This window comes from Centruroides sculpturatus, unplaced genomic scaffold (genome assembly GCF_000671375.1).
Source record: "Centruroides sculpturatus isolate CEXI.00-Female unplaced genomic scaffold, Cexi_2.0 scaffold811, whole genome shotgun sequence".
Lineage (NCBI taxonomy): Eukaryota > Metazoa > Arthropoda > Arachnida > Scorpiones > Buthidae > Centruroides > Centruroides sculpturatus.
In genome coordinates this window covers 262308-287004 of record NW_019385134.1, presented here as the reverse complement: position 1 = coordinate 287004, position 24697 = coordinate 262308, and the positions used below count along the sequence as shown (strand labels likewise).

The 24697-nt window shown below is 30.2% G+C and overlaps 3 protein-coding genes across 4 annotated transcripts; 1 reads left to right on the top strand and 2 right to left on the bottom strand.

Annotated features, from left to right (window-relative positions):
• LOC111635239 (putative transferase CAF17 homolog, mitochondrial) lies at window positions 1-2396 on the bottom strand. Its single transcript, XM_023380140.1, has 2 exons — window positions 2385-2396; window positions 1-1324 (listed from the first exon to the last, which is right to left on the bottom strand). Exons 1-2 carry the CDS (start codon window positions 2394-2396, stop codon window positions 287-289), a joined length of 1050 nt encoding a protein of 349 aa, XP_023235908.1. The 3' UTR covers window positions 1-286.
• A 224-nt stretch (window positions 2397-2620) lies between these two features.
• Window positions 2621-4634, bottom strand: LOC111635246 (putative transferase CAF17 homolog, mitochondrial). Its single transcript, XM_023380155.1, has 2 exons — window positions 4508-4634; window positions 2621-3943 (listed from the first exon to the last, which is right to left on the bottom strand). The coding sequence occupies exons 1-2, from the start codon at window positions 4529-4531 to the stop codon at window positions 2906-2908; spliced, it is 1062 nt and encodes a 353-aa protein (XP_023235923.1). The 5' UTR covers window positions 4532-4634; the 3' UTR covers window positions 2621-2905.
• On the top strand, window positions 4580-23873 carry LOC111635247 (nurim homolog). Of its 2 annotated transcripts, none has more exons than XM_023380156.1 (4): window positions 4580-4866; window positions 6275-6435; window positions 12446-12616; window positions 23599-23873. In XM_023380156.1, the coding sequence occupies exons 1-4, from the start codon at window positions 4737-4739 to the stop codon at window positions 23863-23865; spliced, it is 729 nt and encodes a 242-aa protein (XP_023235924.1). In that variant the 5' UTR covers window positions 4580-4736; the 3' UTR covers window positions 23866-23873. The 2 variants fall into 2 exon arrangements, with proteins under 2 accessions (XP_023235924.1, XP_023235925.1); XM_023380157.1 differs by lacking the exon at window positions 4580-4866 and adding an exon at window positions 5155-5214.
• Window positions 23874-24697: the final 824 nt, after the last annotated feature.

Sequence of the window (24697 nt, the reverse complement as noted above, 5' to 3'; positions counted from 1 at the left end):
GTAAACAATACTTTCTCATCATATGAAAATTTCTAATTTATTTTAGATGCATTTTTCTATACTTTCCATAAATACGAATACAAATAAACGTTAACTAAACTTTCGTCAAATAAATGTTTTCCGTAATTGCATTTCAGTATTTGAAATTTAAAATTTTCTCTTCTCTATAATATTTATTCTGCTGTTGAAGTTTTATGAATTAATTTAAAACTATTAAAATAATTCGTATATTCTTTCTTGAAAAACTTAAATATAATTTGTAAATATAACGAAATCTCTGCAATTATTAATGACTTTTGGCTGCTTCTATCGGCCACCAGAACGGTTTTCTCGTTTCCAATTTTATGTTCAAATCCTTCAATACCAAATATTTCGCCGCCAAACTCTCAGCAATCCTCAATAATGCTAATCCGTATCTTCCTTTACCTTTCCTAAATCTTCCCACATTTTCATTTTTGTCGTTATGAATTATACAGTTTTCTGGAATCTCTTTTTCTTCTACTTCTAGTCGAATTGGCATCAATCTTTTTCTAACAACTCCCGTATGATGAATTCTAGCAGTGAGCTCCTGACCTATATAACAGCCTTTGTGAAAGCTGATTCCATGAAGATAATCCAAATTACATTCCAAAGGAAAGCACTTGCCCGGAGGATGATCTGCTATGCCTTCTCCTATTCCTAGCCTGTACCGTAACTCTTCGTATGAATCTTCTATTTCCTTTTCTGAAGTCAGTTTGGGCAGCGAATTGGCTGGTAAAACAATTCGATAACCTAATCCAACATGGCGAGGATCTTCTAAGATCATTGTTGCCTTTAAATTTTTAGCTAGCTGGTCACTACATCGCATTGTAGGCGAGACATCAAGAGAATCCCATGGTAACGGAGAGAAAGCGGACCAGACCATCTTATCAGAAACAGGAAGAATTTCAACCTTTTTTCTAACTTTATACAACTGAAGATGCCGGATCAGTTCAGAAACAACCGTCGTATCACATTCAAGAAGAAATTCTTCTGATGGAGAGGAAGAAATCTTGTAGAGAATGGTGTCGTAAAGAACACGTCCTTGCTGATTCAGAAACATAGCGAACATACAAGAATGGGAACGATGAAGAAAATGGCCAATATCATTGGTGATTAATCCTTGAAGATACGCAGAAGTATCTGGACCCGAAAGCTGTATTAATGATCTATTTTTCAAACACTCGATCTTCAATGTAGATAATGACGTGTATTTTTTTTCCAGCCGTAATTGAGAGAAAAGGTTTGTGAGACCATGATATACGTTTCTGGTTTTCCAGATATGTAGCTTCAATAATTTATTACTCTAAAAAGAAAAACAATTTGTAACATCTTGTATGGTAAAGTAAAAGTAAGCTAAACAAGATATAATTCACATCTATTAATTAAATATGATCTTAAATAGCTATTTTGTTATGCGAATATTCTTTTTTTAGCATTAATACATTAATTCAGTTATTTTTAAATTTAATTATGAAAACTAATAAAAAATTGATTGGTTTTACATTATTGTAATATGAAAAAAATTGGCGAATTGGTGCCCGATGTGGCTACATCCCTGCATTGGAGGAAGCGACACGATCGTTTTATTTTCTATCAAAAATAAAAAAAAAAAAAAAAAAAAAAAGCTTGAAAACAGGTCGACGACATTATGAAAGTATAATTGAAAACACTATAAACTTGGGTATTGGTGATCGTGTCGTATAGTGGCAGCCTGCTATGCGGGTGGCCCGGTGCAATATAACGTTCTCGACGAGAACAATATAGAATAATAATACAAATTAAATACAGGTAAATCCTAAATCGTTGTCATTTCATTTTGAGTTTGGCTTTTTTATTTAAATTAACTTAATTTAAAATATATTCTCTCCACCTTAAATAGCAACGTGCCCCTGTACATGATACTTTTCCTTTAACAATAGAGTCGTGCCGGTCATCTATTAACTGTTTTCAGAAAATTTTTGAATTGGAACAACACGACTTCCGGTTTCTATCGGAAGTTGGTATACAGTTAATAAGGGCCTTCTGTCCCTAAATTTTCCATATGTAGTCTTATCTTTCATCTATCTAACTTTGTTCTAGAGATTAAGGAAAGATGGACGGACGAACAACAGTGGAAATTTATAGGTCTACAATTTTTTCAAATTGAAGTCCAATTAATACAATGACATTTTCCTATTATTTTTATATTAAATAACCAAAAATGTGAGTTAGCGAAGAGAATTAAATTAGTTTTTATTATTCTATATTGGTCAGTTTATTATTTTATATATTTATAATGGTATACTCTATTTCGAGTCGATTTTATTTGTGTGTTATTAATTAATTAATTGTTTTTTATTCGAATTAAAATGAGAAAAATTAACAGCATCACGCATTTGCAAGTTTAGTATACGAAACGTTCTGCTCGCTTTATATAATAGATTTCAACATTGAGTACGACATTCATGTACATTTTGAACACGTCATTAGGAGATGAAACGAAAGAGCTTTTGACTACAGTGAAGAGAAATTGAATAGTTTTATGTTTATTTAACTGTTTGATAAATTTTCAAACATTAAAATTAATTACAATGATAAATTAATGATTAAATTTTTAATGTAAACAATACTTTCTCATCATATGAAAATTTCTAATTTATTTTAGATGCATTTTTCTATACTTTCCATAAATACGAATACAAATAAACGTTAACTAAACTTTCGTCAAATAAATGTTTTCCGTAATTGCATTTCAGTATTTGAAATTTAAAATTTTCTCTTCTCTATAATATTTATTCTGCTGTTGAAGTTTTATGAATTAATTTAAAACTATTAAAATAATTCGTATATTCTTTCTTGAAAAACTTAAATATAATTTGTAAATATAACGAAATCTCTGCAATTATTAATGACTTTTGGCTGCTTCTATCGGCCACCAGAACGGTTTTCTCGTTTCCAATTTTATGTTCAAATCCTTCAATACCAAATATTTCGCCGCCAAACTCTCAGCAATCCTCAATAATGCTAATCCGTATCTTCCTTTACCTTTCCTAAATCTTCCCACATTTTCATTTTTGTCGTTATGAATTATACAGTTTTCTGGAATCTCTTTTTCTTCTACTTCTAGTCGAATTGGCATCAATCTTTTTCTAACAACTCCCGTATGATGAATTCTAGCAGTGAGCTCCTGACCTATATAACAGCCTTTGTGAAAGCTGATTCCATGAAGATAATCCAAATTACATTCCAAAGGAAAGCACTTGCCCGGAGGATGATCTGCTATGCCTTCTCCTATTCCTAGCCTGTACCGTAACTCTTCGTATGAATCTTCTATTTCCTTTTCTGAAGTCAGTTTGGGCAGCGAATTGGCTGGTAAAACAATTCGATAACCTAATCCAACATGGCGAGGATCTTCTAAGATCATTGTTGCCTTTAAATTTTTAGCTAGCTGGTCACTACATCGCATTGTAGGCGAGACATCAAGAGAATCCCATGGTAACGGAGAGAAAGCGGACCAGACCATCTTATCAGAAACAGGAAGAATTTCAACCTTTTTTCTAACTTTATACAACTGAAGATGCCGGATCAGTTCAGAAACAACCGTCGTATCACATTCAAGAAGAAATTCTTCTGATGGAGAGGAAGAAATCTTGTAGAGAATGGTGTCGTAAAGAACACGTCCTTGCTGATTCAGAAACATAGCGAACATACAAGAATGGGAACGATGAAGAAAATGGCCAATATCATTGGTGATTAATCCTTGAAGATACGCAGAAGTATCTGGACCCGAAAGCTGTATTAATGATCTATTTTTCAAACACTCGATCTTCAATGTAGATAATGACGTGTATTTTTTTTCCAGCCGTAATTGAGAGAAAAGGTTTGTGAGACCATGATATACGTTTCTGGTTTTCCAGATATGTAGCTTCAATAATTTATTACTCTAAAAAGAAAAACAATTTGTAACATCTTGTATGGTAAAGTAAAAGTAAGCTAAACAAGATATAATTCACATCTATTAATTAAATATGATCTTAAATAGCTATTTTGTTATGCGAATATTCTTTTTTTAGCATTAATACATTAATTCAGTTATTTTTAAATTTAATTATGAAAACTAATAAAAAATTGATTGGTTTTACATTATTGTTCATTAGCGCACAATTTATAACATCTTCAATTGCAAATCAAATCTTCGTTAATATTTGTAACATTACGATTAGAAGTTTTTTAATGTTATTTATTAAGCTTTTTAAATCATGTATAATTTTCTTAGTTTGATTTTAGTAATTTTATACATTAAAACATTTTCGTTAAAACATGAGGGAAATTTTTACGTAAAAGAGGTGGCAACATGTTCATATTATCATCGTGTTAGCATCGTTTATATTCTTATCTTTTTAGAAGCTAACAAAATAATAAAAGATCAATATACATTCTAAAATAGAATAATATTTTAATAAAATTATTCCTTCCCTTTTAGTTTAAGATTTCTGTATTTACTTACAACATGCGAGATGGAAATTGCCATTTTCAATAGTAGCCTAAGCGTTAACAGCCATCTTGTTCTGACGCAAACGATAATAATAATCGCTCATAAAATATCGAATAACGTTATACCGCCCAAAAATTACCCACCGAATAGGGATTTTTCCCTTCGCTCTCTATTCTCTGAATAGTATTTTCGTAGTATCTATCGTTATTTATATTATAAATTTATTATATTGTGGTAAAAGATGCCCCTCTTAATATCGATAAGCAAAATAATAGTAGCTTTAGCTGCTTTATCTATTACGGGGCTTACATTTATTCGTTTAATATCTTTTCTTTCTCAGCAACGAACATTCAATGAGCTCCCGTTGACAAGTGAGTTTTTTTTCTTCTCCTCCCTCTAATATACATTATTAGTAAACTAGCTTCTAGTCTAATTCAAATAGAGAAATAGAGGGATTATTTTGATGATGTCACACTATTATGACCAATGACGATAAGCCAATAGGGTGTGATTCCAAATCAAAAGGATGATAGAAAATATTAAATTAATTAATGCATTTTGTTTTTTTTTTTCTTTTTAGTTTTATTTTAATTGAAGAAATGTTTTAATATATAATAAAAGAGATAATAATAATAATTATTATTATTATTATTTTAATCAATACTTGTTATACTTATAAATGTTTAGGTAACTGAATGGATTGCATATTTGCATGATAAGTAAGAAAATGTAATGAAAATGATACACTACTGATGTGCCAAAATTAATGTCTGTTTTAAATCTATCTGTGCAAAAAGTTAGCTTTAAATAGTTAATTTGGATAAATATTACAATGGCAGTTAATTATGAATTTTAGATAAATTACTGATGAGAACTGTAATTATTGAATGAAATATTACCTTAAAAATCATTAGATGAATTTCACTTTAAAAATACTTTTACGAATTTTGAAAGAAAAGATGACAATATTCTTATTTCATCGAAACCATATCTTTTACACCTTTCCAGCTTGGGTTTATTTAAGATAAACAAACAAATGCTTTCAGTCTTCAGGTTTATGAATAAACTGTGAATAGACAATAAACCGAATAAATGAATAAACAATAAACCAAGTTTTAACTTATATAAATATAAATATGAACATCTGAAGAACACAATGTATTGATAATCAACCAACTGTCAGCCAAATTAATCAGGCACTATTACGCTACAATTAATAATTAGAAGTATCACATAATTTCTAATTATTAATTGAAGTGTAATATTGCCTGTTTAACTTTTTTTAAAGAAGATGCAATGAAAACATTTCATCATCTGGCATTATTGCATAAAATTTAAAATACTTCATTTATTATATATTATATATAGTTTATAAAAATGATAAAATAGTTTTATCATTTTTATAAAATTATAGTTGTTATTAATTTAACAGTTTTTATACTCTTCAACCTGAAAATACAAATAAGTATATGCAGCTGGAAATGTGATCATTTTATATTCATATTGCTGATTTCAATAAGCTCTTATAATAATCATTACTGTATTGAGATATGACTTTTAGTAAAAGACAATGACTATATAAAGATAAAATAAATGCTTTACTTCCATCCAAACTCATCATTTTACCAATGCATATTAACCATTTACCAAAATATAAAAACATCAGAAAAATTTAATACTAAAATTAATTTGTTAGATCTTTTATTTCATAAAAGTTTTGTTTTTAATTTAAAACCAGTATTCACACATTTATTTATTTTATTTCTTATTTATTTCAAGATCCTTATTTAGCTCTCCTAATTGATGGAAGTTGCCTTGTGTTGTTCATCATACAACATAGCTTTATGAAAACATCAGCTGTTACTAACATTATAAAGAAAATTGGCTTTGAAACTTTTCAAAGAACAATATATGTGGTTTTCACTGCCTTAACTTTGCAGGTATTTAATTTCATATTTTTATTTCTTTTATTTATAATTTTGTTTATAATTTTTTAATCAAATTTGTTAAGTTTTAGCAAAGGAAAGTACAGTTATGATTAGGATTCTGCCAAAACTTCATCACAGACTGGTGCTCATTCATTATGAGATATAATTACAGACATGATATGTATAAAAGTTTTTAAAAAGATATACAGTTATGCATCACTTAATGATGGTGATATATTCTGAGACATATCTTGTTAAGCAACTTCATCATTAAATGAACATCATGGGAGTTTGTGAGCATTGATCCATATGGGATGGAGGAGTCACATCTCTGTAATATTTTTCATCCAGTAAATTGTCCTCCTCCCAACATATTTTTAGTTTGTATCATACTACAAAATTAAAAGTAGAAATGCATACTGTACACAACAAAAAGCACATTATTTTGTATGTATATCCACTCAAAACCCTACAATAAAAAATTTTTCTTACTCATTTCTTTTGGCTGATCCCCCATCGACTCCAATGATAGAGTGAACTTAGAAAAATCTATATGATAAAGTCTACTATTCATATAAACTTTATGTAACATAATGATTATGAGCAAAATCATGTTGTAGGAATACCTATATTTTATGATACATTTAGAATCAAACATATAAATTAATAAGGAAAAAAGAGAATGGGAAAGATGGGAGAAAGTAGATTTATCATTGAAGATTAACTTGTTTTTAGTAGAGAACTGAAAAAAGAAAATAATATATAAACAAGCATTTAACAAGCATTATGATAAAATTTCTTTGAACACCAATATGGTAATATTAATGCTAATAACATTGTTATTAAAACCTGATAATTTGGATAACAGTGAATTTCTCAAAATTACTGGTAAATCTGGTAAAAAAAAAATTACTGGTATTTAATAATTCAAGTAATATTACTTTGTGAGTAATCTAGCAAGATCAATTGACAAGAATCAGTTAGTTTATTACTTTGCAACATTTTCTAATAATGAGAAAAATTATTAAAATTATAGCCAAATTTTTTAAAAGTATTTTTCAAAGTTCAATTAAGTACCAGTAATATAATATAAATGAAAAAAGCTCCAGTGAAACAATTTATGAAATTTTCCTTACATAAAGAAAGTAAATCTGTAGCATTGTCAATGAAAGAATAATCAGTATTTAACTTATTTGAGTTTATTTATCTTTTGACTCTTTATGTAAATTTAAAATTTGAAAACAATGGTTTAAAGAACTCCTAAGTAGATGAAGGCTTTCAAGATTTCTTTTAGCTCAGATTCCTATTTTATTATTTAAACAAACTTACTTGAAATATCAATTTATTAAATGAACAAAATGTTCATTTAATGAATTTGATCATTTTGATTTTAATTTTGTGCAGAGAAAAATATGAAAAATGTTTATCCATTAGCAGATTTAGGACATTTAAATGATTAGATTAAGTTTCAGATTAAGTTAATGTAATTTTTTATTATTTTAAAATCTGATTTTATTTGTAATTAATTAATGTATAAATAATGTAGACAATTTTGCTTTCGTAAATATAGATATTTTACAGTGGCATGCCGTGACATTTGATGATAGGGAAGCTGTGTTTTTGTAAGAAGCCGACTTTCAGGGGCATGATTGCCCCTGGAATGTATTTTTAAATGTATTTTTAATAGATTATTTATCTGACGTAATTAATAAATAAACAAGTTCAATATAATTACCTCTGTTATTAGATTCAATAGATTCCCTATGCCCTCTAAATGCCAATTCTTGCTTTGATAAAAACATATAACATCTATTAATTAAAAATATCTATTAGCTGTAACTATCTTGTTATAATTTTAAATATTTATTTTATATTATTTACTAATGTTAAATTCTATTTTGCTTTGATTTCCAAATTCTTTCAAATATGAAAGAATCAACAATTTTTCGTGTCTTTTGCCAGCTAAATTGTCAAAGCCATTCTTATTCCACATACTAATTTCATTTGAAAATAGTAGGCAAGCCAACAAAACAATTTTTGCATTTTTATGGATTTATAGAGCCATTTTATCGTGAAGATGTCAAACAAATTTTTTTATTGAAGTGTTTATATTTAACTTAGGCATTGGCCTTTCTCTTTTAATAATGTTTTCTTTTTCATTATATGATCTCGAGCCAAAACTTTTTTAAAATAAATTTTCAATATCGCAATTACATTCCGAATCGCTAGCCATAATATAAGGGCTAAAATTAAAAATAAAATTATAAAAACTTACTTGGTGAAATAAAATGTGTGGTGGATATACATACCTGGTACAAAATATTTTTCAATTGTATGAATCTACTTTTAAAGAAAATTATAATTAAATATAGCTTTGTAATGAAACGTACATAAAAATAACATAAAATAGTCTTTACTCTTTAAATCTTAACCACTTAGTCAAATAGCTCCCTACGAGTGGAATCAGAGATGGTCCTGCTAGGTGTGTGGTGCTTACATGCACGCAGGCTGCCAAATCCCGAGGGTGCTGATACCGGTTAATGTCAAATGCCTCTTTTGTCACATCACTAGCGTATCTCAAAGGATGCGACAGGGTTGTTGTAAATTTTAAACATTTCTCACCATAGCTGTAAAACTCTAAATATGTTAAACTTAATAGTCATTTGTTTTCTAACTAATTCGTTTTAGGACCAGGTGTCCACGGAAATTTTCAAAATTAACAACTTTTTGGTCACTCTTGTTGAACTGGAAAAATGTCTGTCTTTATTACATCTAATATTACAAAGAAATCAGTTCCAACTGTACTTGGCTATAGATTGGGTCAGTTAAGCTTTTAAGTAATATTCCGGCTCTTTCAGCAGGGTTTTATTTATGTCCCTAATTCCCTAATCTCTTAATTATTTAACTACTAAAGTAGAAATAAGTTGAAACTGATTATTTTGTACTTGACTATTTGTAGTCTTGGGTAAGAAGTGGAAAGACAAATTTTTATGACAATGGATACATAAACCATAAATTTAAGGAAAATAAATTCTAGAGCTTTTTCTGTACCTTGTGCATCTCTCTTATTCATTAAATTTAGTTGTAAATGATGCTACCAAAGTAACAGTTAATTTTTTAACATTGTACAAGAATTGTACATGTTTTTTTCTACATCCCCTTAAAGATGGGACATACAAAATCATAATATCACTGGTTTAATATTGAAATCCGTAAGTAATATAAGATGGGAGAGCAGAATAAAAGCAGAATAAATATATCAAATATTTTAATGGATTTTTTTAAACTTCTGTCAACCATACAGAACTATCATAAAAACATACCAGTAAATTCTTATCTGTTGGGTTAAGTTATAAATCTTCTGATGATTCGCACAATGGGGTAAGGGCAGCCAAATATCTAGCGGGCAGGCAGCTAACAGCCCAGAACTGGTCCAGGATAGAATTGGAAGCATTATATGTGTAGCATCCACCCAAGGTCCTAGGTTTCCACCAATCAATCAATCAATCAATCATTGCTTTATTAGTACAAATTTGTACATACCTGGCTCCGCTTTTATAGCATTACCAGGTGAAATCATATACAGTATACAATTACAATTATTTCAATTATTATAATAATTGAGTATATTAATAAGAAGTATGATAATTAAAGTTATACAAAATGAATAGTTTGTTTTGGAATATTTAGAATAGAATAATTTAATGACAACAAAATGAACAAAGTCATACTGATAACTAGTTAACAAAAATAATTATTATTAAATGTAATTGAGTTTATATGAAAATAAACTCACAATTGTTACACTGAAAGTTCACAAAAATGGATCTTAAGTGTAACAATAAAGTTAAGGTTTGTAGAGACACAAACTCTCTGAATATCTTTTCAGTCTATCACTGCATGTATGACCACCAGCAGACAACATAAGTCTTTGCACAGTTTATTTCCACAAAGTCCACTCTCCACAGTAAGATGAAGAAAAGAATAGTATGTATCTAGTAGTTGAAATTCATCAATCACACTCCTCACATATGTTCTTCATAAATATTTAACAATGGCTACACATGTTATTCAAACTTCAGGTTTTGCAGTAGTATGATCAGAGTGTTTGATACTGAATAATATGCTTATGTACAAATTAACTGTATATAGTAATATAATATACAAGATATATATACAGTGTAGGCCATTCAATCATAGCTAAAAGTGGTAATATTAGAATACTTATAGGTCTTCTTCACAAATTAAATAATTAGGTATAATAGATATACCTTTACAATTTGTAAATATATATATGTATACAATATAGTCTAAACTAAACCATATACACTAATGTTAATTAGATTAGAGTTATGTAAAAGTTTTTGTACACAAACAAATACGTCTAGGTATAATAAATATACCTTTACAGTTGGTAATGATAATAAAATTTTCATAAAACTATTTTAGAAATCAAAGCATAATTATTATAAATGGCAAATTTACATCTAGTAACAAATAATTATGAAAGAGATTAACCTAACAGAATTGAATATAGTACCATTAATTAATCAAGGTAAATTAATTATATATGGTTTGATGCGTAATGTAATTCACACATTTAGCAAGCCTGAGAAAATCATCATATACCTCTCGGCTAGTCCAGATATCATTAAGTTGACATGGCCAATTTATCCCTAATTTTCCTAGTAGTAGCTTTATTTCCAACCTTTCTTGCTCAAAAATCATACAATCATAAAAATGGTGTCTTGATCCATCTTCAACAAGACATGTAGGACATTGGTTAGAGACTCTGTTAGTGAATCTTGCTAGATGTGTAGCAAACTTTCTGTGATTTGTGAGCATTTGTGTTACATAATAATTAGGATAGAACCAGTTTAATTTAATAAAGATTTTAAGGTCTGGGATATATTCATAAGTAATGTGTTGCCTATTGTTGTTCCAGATGTTTTGCCATGTATCAAGTGTATCCTCCCATAACAGGTAACGAAGAGTATGTTGGCTGATTTTGTTATATTCAGTTGGCAATATTGGATCTTCTGCAGCTTGTTTAGCTAGAAAGCTCTTTCATTTCCTAAGTTGTTGTTATGGATCTAACCCAGGAGATGTGATAATTACAGTTGGATGCATGTATTGTGTTTCTAATTTCTTCTGAAAGAGGATGTAGTTTAATATTGTAAATAAGATAGTATGCAGATAAGGAATCGGTATAGATGTGGATATTGATATTATTATAAGTGTGATTTGCCCAGATGATTGCTTTTTTTAATTGCGTGTAGTTCTGCTTGAAATACTGTGCATTGATTTCCTAGATGCATTTTCTGATGAAAGACTTCATCACCTCCAATGTATGCAATGAAGCTACATCCCACCATGTCTTTGATTCTAGAGCCATCAGTAAAGATATTGACATTTGCTTGTTTAGATTTGTCAGGTTTACAATTTATGGGGATACCAAAGTTTAGCGTATTTTGAAAAGGAAATTTCCATTCAATATCACATTGATTTATCAACTGAAATCTTGTTTGTATAGTGCCACCAGCTTCCACCTAGGCTTCCACCAGCTAAACCGGGTGAGGTTAGTGCTCTGTAAAGCGCATGTGCAAATCTGGCTGTTTGGAAGCTGACAATACAGCACTTCCACTCCACCACTAATATTTGAATATACAATAGAAATCTTATCTTTGTTTTTTTACATGTAGTACAGAAATTTTTAATAAGATACATAATGCGGTTATAATAAAATATTGTGCAATTATTTTCATATAATTAAAATTAATATGTATTTATTTTTTTTTAGAAACTACAAGGGAAGCGACACTTCCACCGCTTCCAATGATGGCACTCCACTGATATTTTATATTTAGCAAATTGATTAAGATATATTTTTATTAAGAATCAAATTATTTTATTTATTTAAAAATAAATATTTATAAAATATTTTTATAATGATTATTTTAAATTATTTTAAATGATTAAATATTATAAAATATTATAAAATTATTAAAATATCTATTTTCAGTTATTGATGATTTATTGGAAAAGCACAACTACTTTGTTTTTGTGGAAAATTGATACATTACAAAATGATCTATGTTGGTGGACTTTTACCATTCTTCATGGCATTGCTTGGTCTTTTATTTATGGTGGATGCCTGATAATGGATTTATATGAAATGATTGGAATAAAACAGGTAAATATTAGAATGATAGAATCAGTCAGATGTTTTAGTTAGTGTATGTTTTCTCTGTGTTGAAACTGTGCCTTTTTCTAGATTGTGTTTTAAGACACCATGAAGTGTTGACATTAAACACTAGACTTTTTCACATCCATTTTATTCTTCTATGTGCTTTACAGTCTTTAAATCAATTGTGCCAATAAGTGTTTTGGGCTGATGCTCCTCATCTGTTGGCTAGCAATATTTATCAATACATAATATTAGCAAATATCTCTTTACAAAATGTTTTCTTTTAGACAAACATTATACGTGTTCTTTACAGCAATTTTTATTCTATTGTTGATGTACATGTAACCAAAAATGCACCGTGAACTCTAAATTATTTTAAAATTTCTTAAAACCATTCAATGCTAAATTTTTAAAGATACACAACACTAAAATTTTTAATTAAAAGTTTTACATATAAGGGGCAGTCAAATGAAAACGAGACAGACTATATAATGAGCATGGCGCAGAAGTTGATAACACAGGTAGGTGTGTGCATAGAAGTGCCTTCTATTGGGAATCAGGAAGGAACAGCGTGAATGTTCACCGCTGTGCCATTTGTCCGTTAGATGTGCTCGAAGTGAGATTGGTGAGTCGTGTGCATCTGACATCACTATGGAGGCTGGAAAAGAGGAACAGCAAGGTGTAGTGCATTTTTTGACTGTGGAAGGAGTGCCAGGAAGTGAAATTCATGCCTGAATGTTTGCTGTGTACGGCGAACACAGTATGTCATGTGTGCATATGTTTGAGTGGAATAAACAATTTCGAGAAGGTCGGGTGTCATTGAAAGACAGCAGTCAGCCAGGACAGGCTCATCATGTCATTACCCCTTCTGTCATTGCTGTGGTGGATTCAGTTGTCAGAACTGACCAATGGCGGTCAGTTGAAGACATTTGGCTTATGTTTGGCATTAGTCATGGTACCACTCACGCCATCTTGACACAGCATCTGAAGGTCTGGAAAATCTGTGCACAGTGGATTCCCTACAGCCTGATGAAGGAGCAGAAGTTGAACAGAATGTCAACATTATTGCAGCACCTGGAACAGTATCACAACGAAGAATATTGTTTCCTGTCCCGATTGTTGCGGCAGATGAAACATGGTGTCATCATTTTGAGCCAGAGAGCAAGCATCAGAGCAAACAATGGAAGCACATGGATTCACCCCACAAAAATAATCCAAAGCCATACATGCAAACTCCAGGAATGTCATGATGACCTTTTTCTTTGACTGCAAGGGCCCACTGCTCATTGACTTTCTGAAACACAGTGCCACAATTAACGCATAGCGATATGTGGAAACTTTGCAAAAATTGAAGCATGTCATCAAGTCCAAATGCCCAGGAATGTTGACGGATGGCATCATTCTGTTGCAGGATAATGCACACCCTCATGTTGCCAAGGTTGTTTCAACTACACTTTTGGGAAGCCCTTACACATCCTCCATACAGTCCCGATCTCTCTCCATGCAATTTCCATATTTTTTGAGACATGAAGAAAGATATTCATGGCTGTCGATTTGCTTCGGATGAAGAGGTGCATGCCTGGGTGCAATCATGGTTCCATAGACAACCGCAAACATTTTTCCATGAAGGCATTGATTGTCTGTCTCACAGTGGGATAAATGTATTAACAGTTATGGCGATTACTTTTGAAATAATAAACAGTTTACTTACTTTATTCCCATCTGTTTCATTTTCATTTGACTGCCCCTTATACATCAAAGTAACTTTTCATTTAGAGAATTACTTACAGAGTTGTACAATTTATGTACATCGATTGGCACAATTGGCTTAAAGACTGTAAAGCACATAGAAGAATAAAGTGGACGTGAAAAAGTCTAGTGTCTAATGTCAACACTTCATTGTGTCTTAAAACACATCTGATTATGTTGTTATTGTGACTTTTATTCATAACGAACAAATAAAATAAAGTAAAATATAATTTTTTTCAAGAAGTCTAATGCTTTGTTTACTAAGCATTTTTTTGGAATTAGTATAAATTATCTTTTTAATACTTGTAGTTAAGCTATTAAAAAGTAGCAACAGATGTTTTATCAGATTTATGTATCATTATTTTATGTTTTTATTATTTATAAAATATTCTATGGAAAAACCAATGCAAAAATTTAATTGAACAATTTTGATAAGAACACTAGAACATTATCAATTTTCTTAGTTATTTGACATAAATGTGATTGTAGATTAAATATAAAAATATTTTTGATTTAAAAAAACTTGTTATTAAACAAATGTATCAATATAATACTCATATTTAATATTAACAATATTAAATACAAGGTCAGAAAATATTACAAAGTTTAGTAGATGTAACCATTGGTTTAAACAAGGGTGTGACTAATATGAGTCTGTAAGTGTCAATCAATTGAAGGTAGTAATATTTTTACTTTATTTATTAAATCAATAATGATCAAATATAATAGGAAAATAATAATTTAATGATATACAGGGGGGGTGCAAAAGTACGTATACAGTTGTTATTATGGAAAAAAAACATACAAGGAGAAAATAGAAAGAAAAAACATTTATTTTTATGTACAAATTACATCACAAATTAGGAATATGAACTAATAAAAGATAATAAGAATGAACACCAAACATTTGTATTTCTCAGATTATCAACTGTATACCTACTTTTGCACTTCTCATATATATATATATATATATATTACTGTAAAAGTCTAAAATATCTGGGCTTTTAACAAGAGATGATGATAAATATTGGATTAGTGAATACTGATTAGCTCAGGTAAAAATTTATTCATATGCATTAATTTAATATTTCTGTTGTTTTGTAATCTACTTAAAAATATAAATTAAGAAAATGAAAGTTTTATTGTAATGATATTTATTTTATATTTTAAAATAAATTTTGTATGAAATTTGATGAGAAGAGTGTAGATGAATAAATCATCTATTATACAATTATTATTATTTTTTTTTGTTTATGTAAGTCTTTTAATGCAGCAGAATGATTGACATAATACATAGCAGATTTTATGAACTTTTAATTGAATTAGTGAATAAGAAGAAATACAATAATTTTTAACTAATGAACAATATAAGACTTTGTTAAGTGAAGTGAAAGATGCAAAAATCATGGCCTGTAAAAATATATTTACTATGGAATTTGATGAGATATGATGTTCTCAACATCAGGGGTGAAGAGAAACTATTAACATGAGTTGTTCCACATGACTTAGAAAAGAAGAAATTCTTTACTATGTTTGTTTTGATGAACTGTTTAATATGATACACAAAAGCTCACATTGCTATTGGTCAGGGTGGAAGAACTCAGTGGCTATGAAAGTGAATTGCAAGTATAAGAACATGACTTTTGAATCTATTGTTATAATGTTATGTGACTCTTGTCAAAAGAAACAAAAAGCATTGAAAAAAGGTATTGTGGTAAAGTATATACTATACAATGAAATGAATTCACAATGCTAAATTGACTTAAGTTTGGTTTAGTGTCATGTGGGTCCTGATAGAGAGTGACTTGCTTGCAAACAACTAATTAGCAAGCCAATCCAATGTGTCAGCATTCGTATTGGTATATCAGGATCATTTGACAAAATTTGTTATTCTCTGAGCATCAAAATCAGAAAGGGCTGGGGAAGTTACATATTATCTTTTGTATATTTTTATAGTTTTTAGCACATCTAACATTCTTCATTTTGATAATGATAGAGAGTTTTTTAACTAAGCTATCCAATGTTTATGAGGCATGTTGGCTGACAGAAAGGTAGTTCATGGAAAACTGAGGTGCAGCCTGTCTCAGGGATCAGTTGCACTTGCAAACCAGGACATTGGAAATATGTTATCCACCTGTATAGAAACAAATAAAACATCAAAACGGTTTGAAGTCTTGAAGTTTGTTGGAACTCACCATATGAAGCTATGTTTTGTGTTCTAATGAAAATAGGTATTGCCAGCTCAGTAAACAATGTAGATGCTGAAGATTTGGAAAAAATTTTAAATGCTGGAAGTGGAGGAATGCAGCTAGTGTACAGTTGGAGCAGATGACAAAGCAGCACATATCAGCAGTTGACATTAGTTGAAATTGAGACAGCAGACCCACCATTATCTCTGGAGAGCTGTAATATGACTTTGGCAACTTCTAACAGGGCCAAAAAGTGATGTTGTTTCAAAAGACTTCCAAAGAAGACTTTGAAATGCAAGCAATAAAAATGAAAACAGCCTTTTTTAACAAAATTCCAAAACCTTCAGTTGGACAGAATGTAAGAATTAAAGTATCATATGTAGACTGAGCAAGGATTGATGCAAAATCTTTAGATCACTGAACATCACTTCAGTTTCCAGCAAGCATGTAGAATGTATCAATTTACAAATGTTTTCAGAATCTATCAATAAAATCAATAATAGCTCTGGTCATAAATATTGATGATGATGGATTTTATCAACTTGGCACTAAGATCAGAAAACTGAAGTTATTATACACTAGAAATCAATTTATATTGTTCAAAGAGAATTCTATCAGTATTGAAAAAATAGGAAAAGAAGTTAGTGTATGGGAAGTAGTTAGCAAACTACCTTTCATTGGAGGCCAAGGGTTCAAAAAGTGTAATTGTTTAAAAAGTGTTCAACAGAAAAATGGTTTGATACAAATGCAGGCTCCTTTCTCATTTCTATTTGATAAAATTGAGAATGTAAAATCAAATAGAAACAGAAAAATATGCAAATTATTTTTGTCGTGAAATTCTAAATGTCATAATAGTCAACCTTGTTGCAACAAGTAAATTTTTTTTATCATCACAGGAATTATCATTTATTAAATTTGTTTTAAAACTATAAAAAAACTTTTTATTCCTTCTTACTATGACTTAGTGTTTATTTATTATAACCAGGGCTTGATATAGGAGTATTTGTTCACTAGTGGCTACTATATTTGCTAACCTGGAAGCTAAAAACTACAGCCATACAAGTAATAAAAATTAATAAAATATATTGTAATAATCAAACAAAATTTGAAAAAATGTTTTAGTGTGAAGTGAAGTTTGTTATTTAATGAATATTATCTTTGAATCTAAGTGTTTAAAAAAATTTTTTAAATATCATGCTACATGGTATGATAAAGCATTTATGTCAATATTAAAAATTACCCAAGCCAATCATTTCTGTTGGTAAAAGCCTGAAATGTGGATATTTTATCAGGGACTTCAAACTTTCTCACTCAATACTGGTAAATGTTTAGATTTACTGGTAATTTCTAAGATTTGCTTGACTTTGGACTTATATGGTAACATATACATCTATATATTTCAACGACTTTTAACTTGTGTATGAAAGAACTTTTCATTTTTTGTCATAAGTGTTTTGTTGTTTATCTGGATATAACTATATGTGGGGTTTCACGTGCTATTTTTGGCTTTTAATGGTGCCTATGGCCTGAGCAATGATTGGATGGCAAGCCTCAGTATAAATAACAATGCATCTTTGTGAAAGGTTTAGTGTCATGTGGGTTCTGATAGAGAGTGATTTGCTTGCAAACAACTAATTAGCAAAATAATAAAAAGATTTTATTAACTGTCTAGGAAAGATTAATATTCTCCACTCTTACAAGTTTTACATTATGACAGTTACACAATATATTGGGTTGTTCGGAAAGTAAGTTTGTTTTTTTCTGTGGAAAAAAACACAATATTTTTATAATAAATAAATATTTTATTTAATTATATATCGACCATTTTGGTCAAATACCTGTTGTCATCATTTCTGGTAGTAGCATGATTTCACATTCATAAAAGTTTTGATCATTGCTTACAAAAAATTGATCCAAGTGATTTTTGACATTGTCATTTCAATTAAATGTCTTACAGTTAAAAAAATTTGTATAGACTGGAACAAGTAATAATCTGAGTGTGCTCGATCTGGCGAATATGGTTGGTGTGATAGCATGTCCCATCTAAGTTATAACAGTTTATGACAAGTTACCAAACTTGTGTGAAATTTGACATTATCGTGGTAAAATACTACACCTGTTTTGTTGATCAATTCTGGCCACCTTTTCTGTTTGATGATATTACTCAATTTGTTTACTCAATGGCAGTACACTTTCGAATCAGTTGTTAAATTGTCTGGTAAAAGCTCGAAAAAAAAATTTCCTTAAAATCCCACCAAAGAGAGCATCTCTCTTTAAGAACACATGGAACCCATATATCAAGCTTTGAAACGAAACCAATTTGTTTCAAGTAATCATAAACAGTTCAATTTGTGATTTCATGTGTTGTTATTTGGCAGTTTGCTTCAATCAGTACCTTTATTTTGTTTTCATTGGGTTCAACTGGCCATCCAGAACATGGTGCATCTTCAATATTGAAATTGCCAGAACGAAATTTTGTAAACCAGTTTTGGCACTGTCATTCTGTCAATACATCTTCTTCATACACATCACACAATTTTTTTCTCACTTGAACAGCATTCTTACCTTTTCGGTAATAAAAGAGCAAAATATGCCAAAAATGCTGCTTTCGATCTTGATGGGACACAAAAAATAAACAATTGCACAAAATCAAACAAAATTTTTTACAAATAAGCCTTAAAATGCTAGCTGTCAAAATATATAATGATAATACGGTTTAGAATAAAAATGATGAGAAAAATATGACTAATCCGTCTAGTGGTAAAAAAAATGAACTTACTTTCCGAACAACCTAATAATTTTGACTGATTTGTGGAGAGAAAGAGAAATACAAATGAATATTACCAGAAGTAGCAGTTCTTTTTCAGTTCTCTCACTATTGCCTTGTCATTATCAATGCATGGTCCTTCCATTCTTCTTTAAGGGAACCCCCTTAAAGAAGAATGGAAGGACCATAGTCTGGTTCAAGTATCCAAAAATTTCCAAAAATCCTTGATTACCCAACCCATTTTTCATGTGTGAGAAAGGCTTGGAAATATTCATAGAAAAGCTTTTCTATGAACTTCATACTTTGTATCTTTATTGTACAGTACATTGTTCTTCACATCTGAAACCATTAAATGCAATGTTTCTTCCTATCCATTTTAATGGAGGAAAGGGAAGATTGTCAGTGACCTGAACTCTTACCTGTGATCACCATTCAGTTAGGACTCTGCCTGCAGTGTCCCCTTAGTTTTTTTTTGCCCCCTAGTTTTACTCACCAGTCTCCAATAGCACCTGCTTTGGGAACCACTGATCTAATGAATCGTACAAGTCAGATAGGTGATTTAGCTTTTCATAGGTAGGTATTTAATGTTTATTTGAATTGTGAAGATATTGATATTGCCTTTATTGGTGGGATTATAACTATCTCATGGAATGAGTTCAAATCAGAACCACACACAACTGAATTGCTACCAATAGGATCATTCTGTAGAGGGCAAGCTCTAGGCTTAAACACAAAAGTCATCAGCCTAGGAGTGCAATAACTTTGGGGCGCCAATATCTTAAAAAAGTAAGACTATTAAAGAGGACAAAGAGAGTTGAAGCCTTAATGGAGATGAGTTCAATATTAGCCATTCTAGAAATTTACAAACATTATTGTTTGAAGCTGAAAGATGGTTTAAAAAATTTTCAATTAAGATTAACAAGATTTGTCTTCTATAATAACAGTAAAAGAAACATACAGTAGACTCTTGCTAATCTGGCTTCTGGCTATGTTTTAAATGAATGTGTCTTGTGGATGGCCATCTAATGTGATACCATTTATCGAAACCAAAACCGAAACTTCACGTTTGAGGTTTCAGTTTTGATTTAGAAGTGTGGAAAGTGGTCAACTTTGCATGGTGACCTTCAATTATGACTTCAAAAAGAAAACATGTTATGTTAGAACTCATGCAGAAATTGGAAATATTAGAGAAGTTAAAGCAACTACACTGATTAGAAGATGCAACATTTCAATTGTGCTGTATTACATTTTAAACTTCTTTTACTGTATACAATACTTGTCTCTTATTTGTTTCTTAAATACATGTGTACTACAGACAGTAAACATGTAACATTAAATTTAATAAAGAATTAAACTGATGTGTTTTATCTCTCAGTACTCTGGTACTCTTACTAATTCAGCATTCCTCTGTGCAAGGAATGGTTAGATTAGCAAGAGTCTACTATATTGATAATAATACGAATATTTAAAGACTGTAACAAATCTAGTATATAAATAATAATTGCATAAAATGAGCAATTATTATTTATTGTGACATCATTACAATGCCAGGCTGCAATTTTTAATTGTATTGTTAATTTATTTAATTAAAAAATATATGTTCTCCATTTCAAATTTGTTGTGTCTTGCCCCTGTACATAATACGAGGGCTGTTCGGAAAGTTTGCGGCCTCAAATAGAACAACAAACAAAATAATGTTAAAACTTTTATTTTTCAATGTAGGCTCCTTTGTTAGCAATGCACTTATTCCAGCGATGTTCTAGCTTTTTTATGCTATCACAATAGGTCGATTTGTCAAGATGTGCAAAATACTCGTTCACTTCAGAGATGACTTCGTCATTTGAGTGGAATCTCTTTCCAGCCAAGAATTTTTTTAGGTTTGGAAAAAGGTGGAAGTCACTGGGGGCCAAATCAGGTGAGTACGGTGGATGTGGAACTAATTGGAAGCGAAGTTCGTTTATCTTTTGTTCAGTGATTCTGGCGGAATGTGCAGGTGCATTATCGTGGTGGAACAGAACTTTTTTCTTCTTCAAGTGTGGCCTCTTTTCTTCGATTTCTTTCTTCAGTTTTTCCAAAAGTTCACAGTAATAGACAGCATTAATGGTCTTTCCTCTTTCTAGGTAGTCAATAAAGATGATGCCTTTAGCATCCCAAAAAACCGAGGCCATCACTTTACCCGCTGATGGAACTGTCTTTGCCTTCTTTGGTGGTGGCGAACTGTGGTGTTTCCATTGCTTCGACTGTTCTTTTGTTTCAGGAGTGTAGTAATGGATCCACGTTTCGTCAGTAGTCACAAACCGACGCAAGAAATCCTGTGGGTTTTTCTGGTAGAAGTCCAAACACTCCTTTGACATCAAAGTGCGAACACGTTTTTGCTCGGCGGTCAGCAGATGCGGCACCCACCTTGCTGAGACCTTCGTCATACCCAAATCTTCGGTTAGGATGTGGTGCACTCGGTCGACAGAGATGCCTGTTGTCTCAGCTATCTCACGCGTTTTCAAACGGCGATCTGCTAATACCAAATCGTGAACTTTGTCGATGTTTTCTTCAGTGACAGCAGTTGACGGCCGTCCGCTGCGAGGGTCATCTTCCACACTTTCTCTGCCAGATTTAAAAAGGGCTGTCCATTTTTTCACAGTGGTGTACGAAGGAGCAGACTCTCCCAAAACTTCATCCATGTCAGCTTTGATTTGAGATGGGGGTCAACCCTTTTTTCGTCAGGTATTTTATGACCGCACAAGTCTCCGTCTTCTCCATTTTTGACAAAGCATGTGCACACTGACTATCTGCTAAGCTGTCATGGCAAAACTTTTTGACAAATCAAGCGGAAATTGGTATCGTATCTCTAGCACAGATGGCTGAATTATTCCCGCTAAAAATTAAATTGATCGCAGTACCGCATATAGGCAAGGCCGTGAACTTTCCGAACAGCCCTCGTACTTTTCTTAATAACAACAGTCATGCCAGTCATCTATGTAACTCCATTCAGGGGAAAATTTTTGAATTCAATTCATGTGACTTCTGGTCTAGACTGGAAGTTCATATATAGTTAATTGGGGCCTCCTGCCCCTAAGCTTTCCATATGTGGTCTGGACTTTCATCTATATAATACTGTTCTTGAGATTAAGGAAGGACAGACAAACACAGACGACTAGGAATTTATAGGTCTACAATTTTTTTAAGTTGCAGCCCAATCACTGAACAGATTGTACATACAAGTTTTAGTCATTAGTTTGATGTAAATGTAAAAGAAGAAAAAAATATATTGTTACTAAATATTCAAAAACTACAAGATGTTCAGTATTTATATATACTGTATATGGCAACAAAATTATTTTAATTATACACTTACATGTAAACAAATTTGAATTGTTAAAAAAAATGGATATTAGTAGCAGGGGAACAGTTGTATCTCCTTGGTTATGTCACTGTCAAAAATATTAAATGTTCAGTACCTAAACTTAAAAAGAAAGAAATATGACCTGGAGAATCATACATTTTTTGGGTAATGCAGGTTTCTTGTTTATTTTTTCTTCAAGGAGAAAAAATAAACAAGATATAAATAGAAAAAATATCCATCAAACTTGAGTAAATATTTAGAAAATATACAATGAATTGTATCAGATATAGAAATCAATTTAGTCTTAAGCAAAAAGATAAATTATGACATTGCATTTTTTTTTATTTTGGAATCCACAGCATTATTTTGGCTAAGATGAATTTTAGAATTATTCTCATTAATTCAGTTACATATAAAGAGATATAGAATCTAGATTAGTAATTATTATATTAAGATATTTGGCATTATGTCCATTCTGTAAGAGGAGGAAGAGTATTTAATCATTCCTATTCTGTATTTAAACCATGTTTTAATACAGAATATGAATGATTGATTTTATTTTCATTTTAAATATTTTCATATATTTAAATTTATTAATTTTTTTTAAAAAAAATGAAAATTTTTGGCAATATCTTTGACATCAAAATTATTTTGATTACTGATACTATGTTAAGCTGTTAAGAAAATTTTTTTTTCTTTAAACAAGGGACTAACATGTTTTTAAAATTGATAGAATCTGTCTTTGCAAGAATTACTTGAGCAATAAACTTTATTATTAACCAGTATAGTATTATTATAATTAAATTTACATGTTTACTTTTTATTAAGTTTCAGATTAAATGTTATTTTCAATATATTTATCATAAATATTTTTGAGTCATTTTAAATATTTTGATATATTTAAATTGATTAATTGTTTAATTTGTTTTAAAAACCATTTTAGATCTACTATGATCTCAGAGATTTGGGAAATCCTCGACAGTGCAAGTCTGAACACTTACTCAGGTTACATGATCATTGTCGTCATCCCAGCATAATATGTTTGATTATAATATTATGGATCTATCCAGTTATGAGTTTAGACAGGTTGATGTTAGCAGTGATCCTTACTGTGTATGCACTTTTAGGATTTCAGTCAGATCATCTGGATTATGTATATCAGAAAGAGCAGATGCATCAAAAGAAAATAGAATTAGAACACTATTTTTAATTTTTTTTTCAATTAAAATTAAATCAAATCACATAGTAGTAATTTTAACTAAATAATATGAGATTTGCAACTTGATTAATTTTTTTGATTAATAATACTTACATTCAAAACATTTTCTTAATGTGTATTAAAAATAGCTTGTTTAAATTTTCATTTAAAATAACTAAAGGTGATTTGAAAAGAAAACATTTTAAAATTTTATTTAACATTTTATTATGCAATATGAGATGCAAACTGTATAAAGCTACTTTTAGTCAGAAAAATAAATTTTCATTTATTGACTCCATCTTATTCTAGACTAAGAGGAGCATATAAGAGGATGTTTGTAGCTTAAAATGTTGCCAAACATTACTAGAAACATTTGATGTTGAAATGCATTTTTTGCTCTACTGCAAAATTCGTTTTTCTGACTTTACTTTTTTGTAGATTGCATCACATATATTGTCATTCTTAAAAATTACTTTTCACGAATTTATCTCTGTTAAAATAACAGTAAGTTAATATACCGAAGCATGATAAATATATGAATTTTATTGACATTTGCAAATATATATATATATATACACACGTTATATATATCTTTGTCTATTGCTTATTTTTCAGAGTGTAACACTCTCTGCAAGTATTCTTCGTCTCCATTCTTCATTCAAAAAATTTTTATAGAATGTGGAAAAATATTGTAAAGCAAAATATTGCTAAGTTTTTCTACTTTATAAATATCTGTGGTACAATTCATTTATACAATTTGAATTTTACAATATATGATATTATTCTCATTTTAAAACTACTAATGAGAAATATCATTGTGTGTAACAATGGCAAACTTATTATT

Coding starts and splice junctions, on each gene's coding strand:
- LOC111635246 (XM_023380155.1), bottom strand. CDS start 4,531: ATGGCAATTTCCATCTCGCATGTT. Junction 3,944..4,507: donor CAATTTCCATCTCGCATGTT/GTAAGTAAATAC, acceptor TTTTCTTTTTAG/AGTAATAAATTATTGAAGCT.
- LOC111635247 (XM_023380156.1), top strand. CDS start 4,737: ATGCCCCTCTTAATATCGATAAGCAAAATAATAGTAGCTTTAGCTGCT. Junction 4,867..6,274: donor CAATGAGCTCCCGTTGACAA/GTGAGTTTTTTT, acceptor ATTTATTTCAAG/ATCCTTATTTAGCTCTCCTA. Junction 6,436..12,445: donor TCACTGCCTTAACTTTGCAG/GTATTTAATTTC, acceptor ATCTATTTTCAG/TTATTGATGATTTATTGGAA.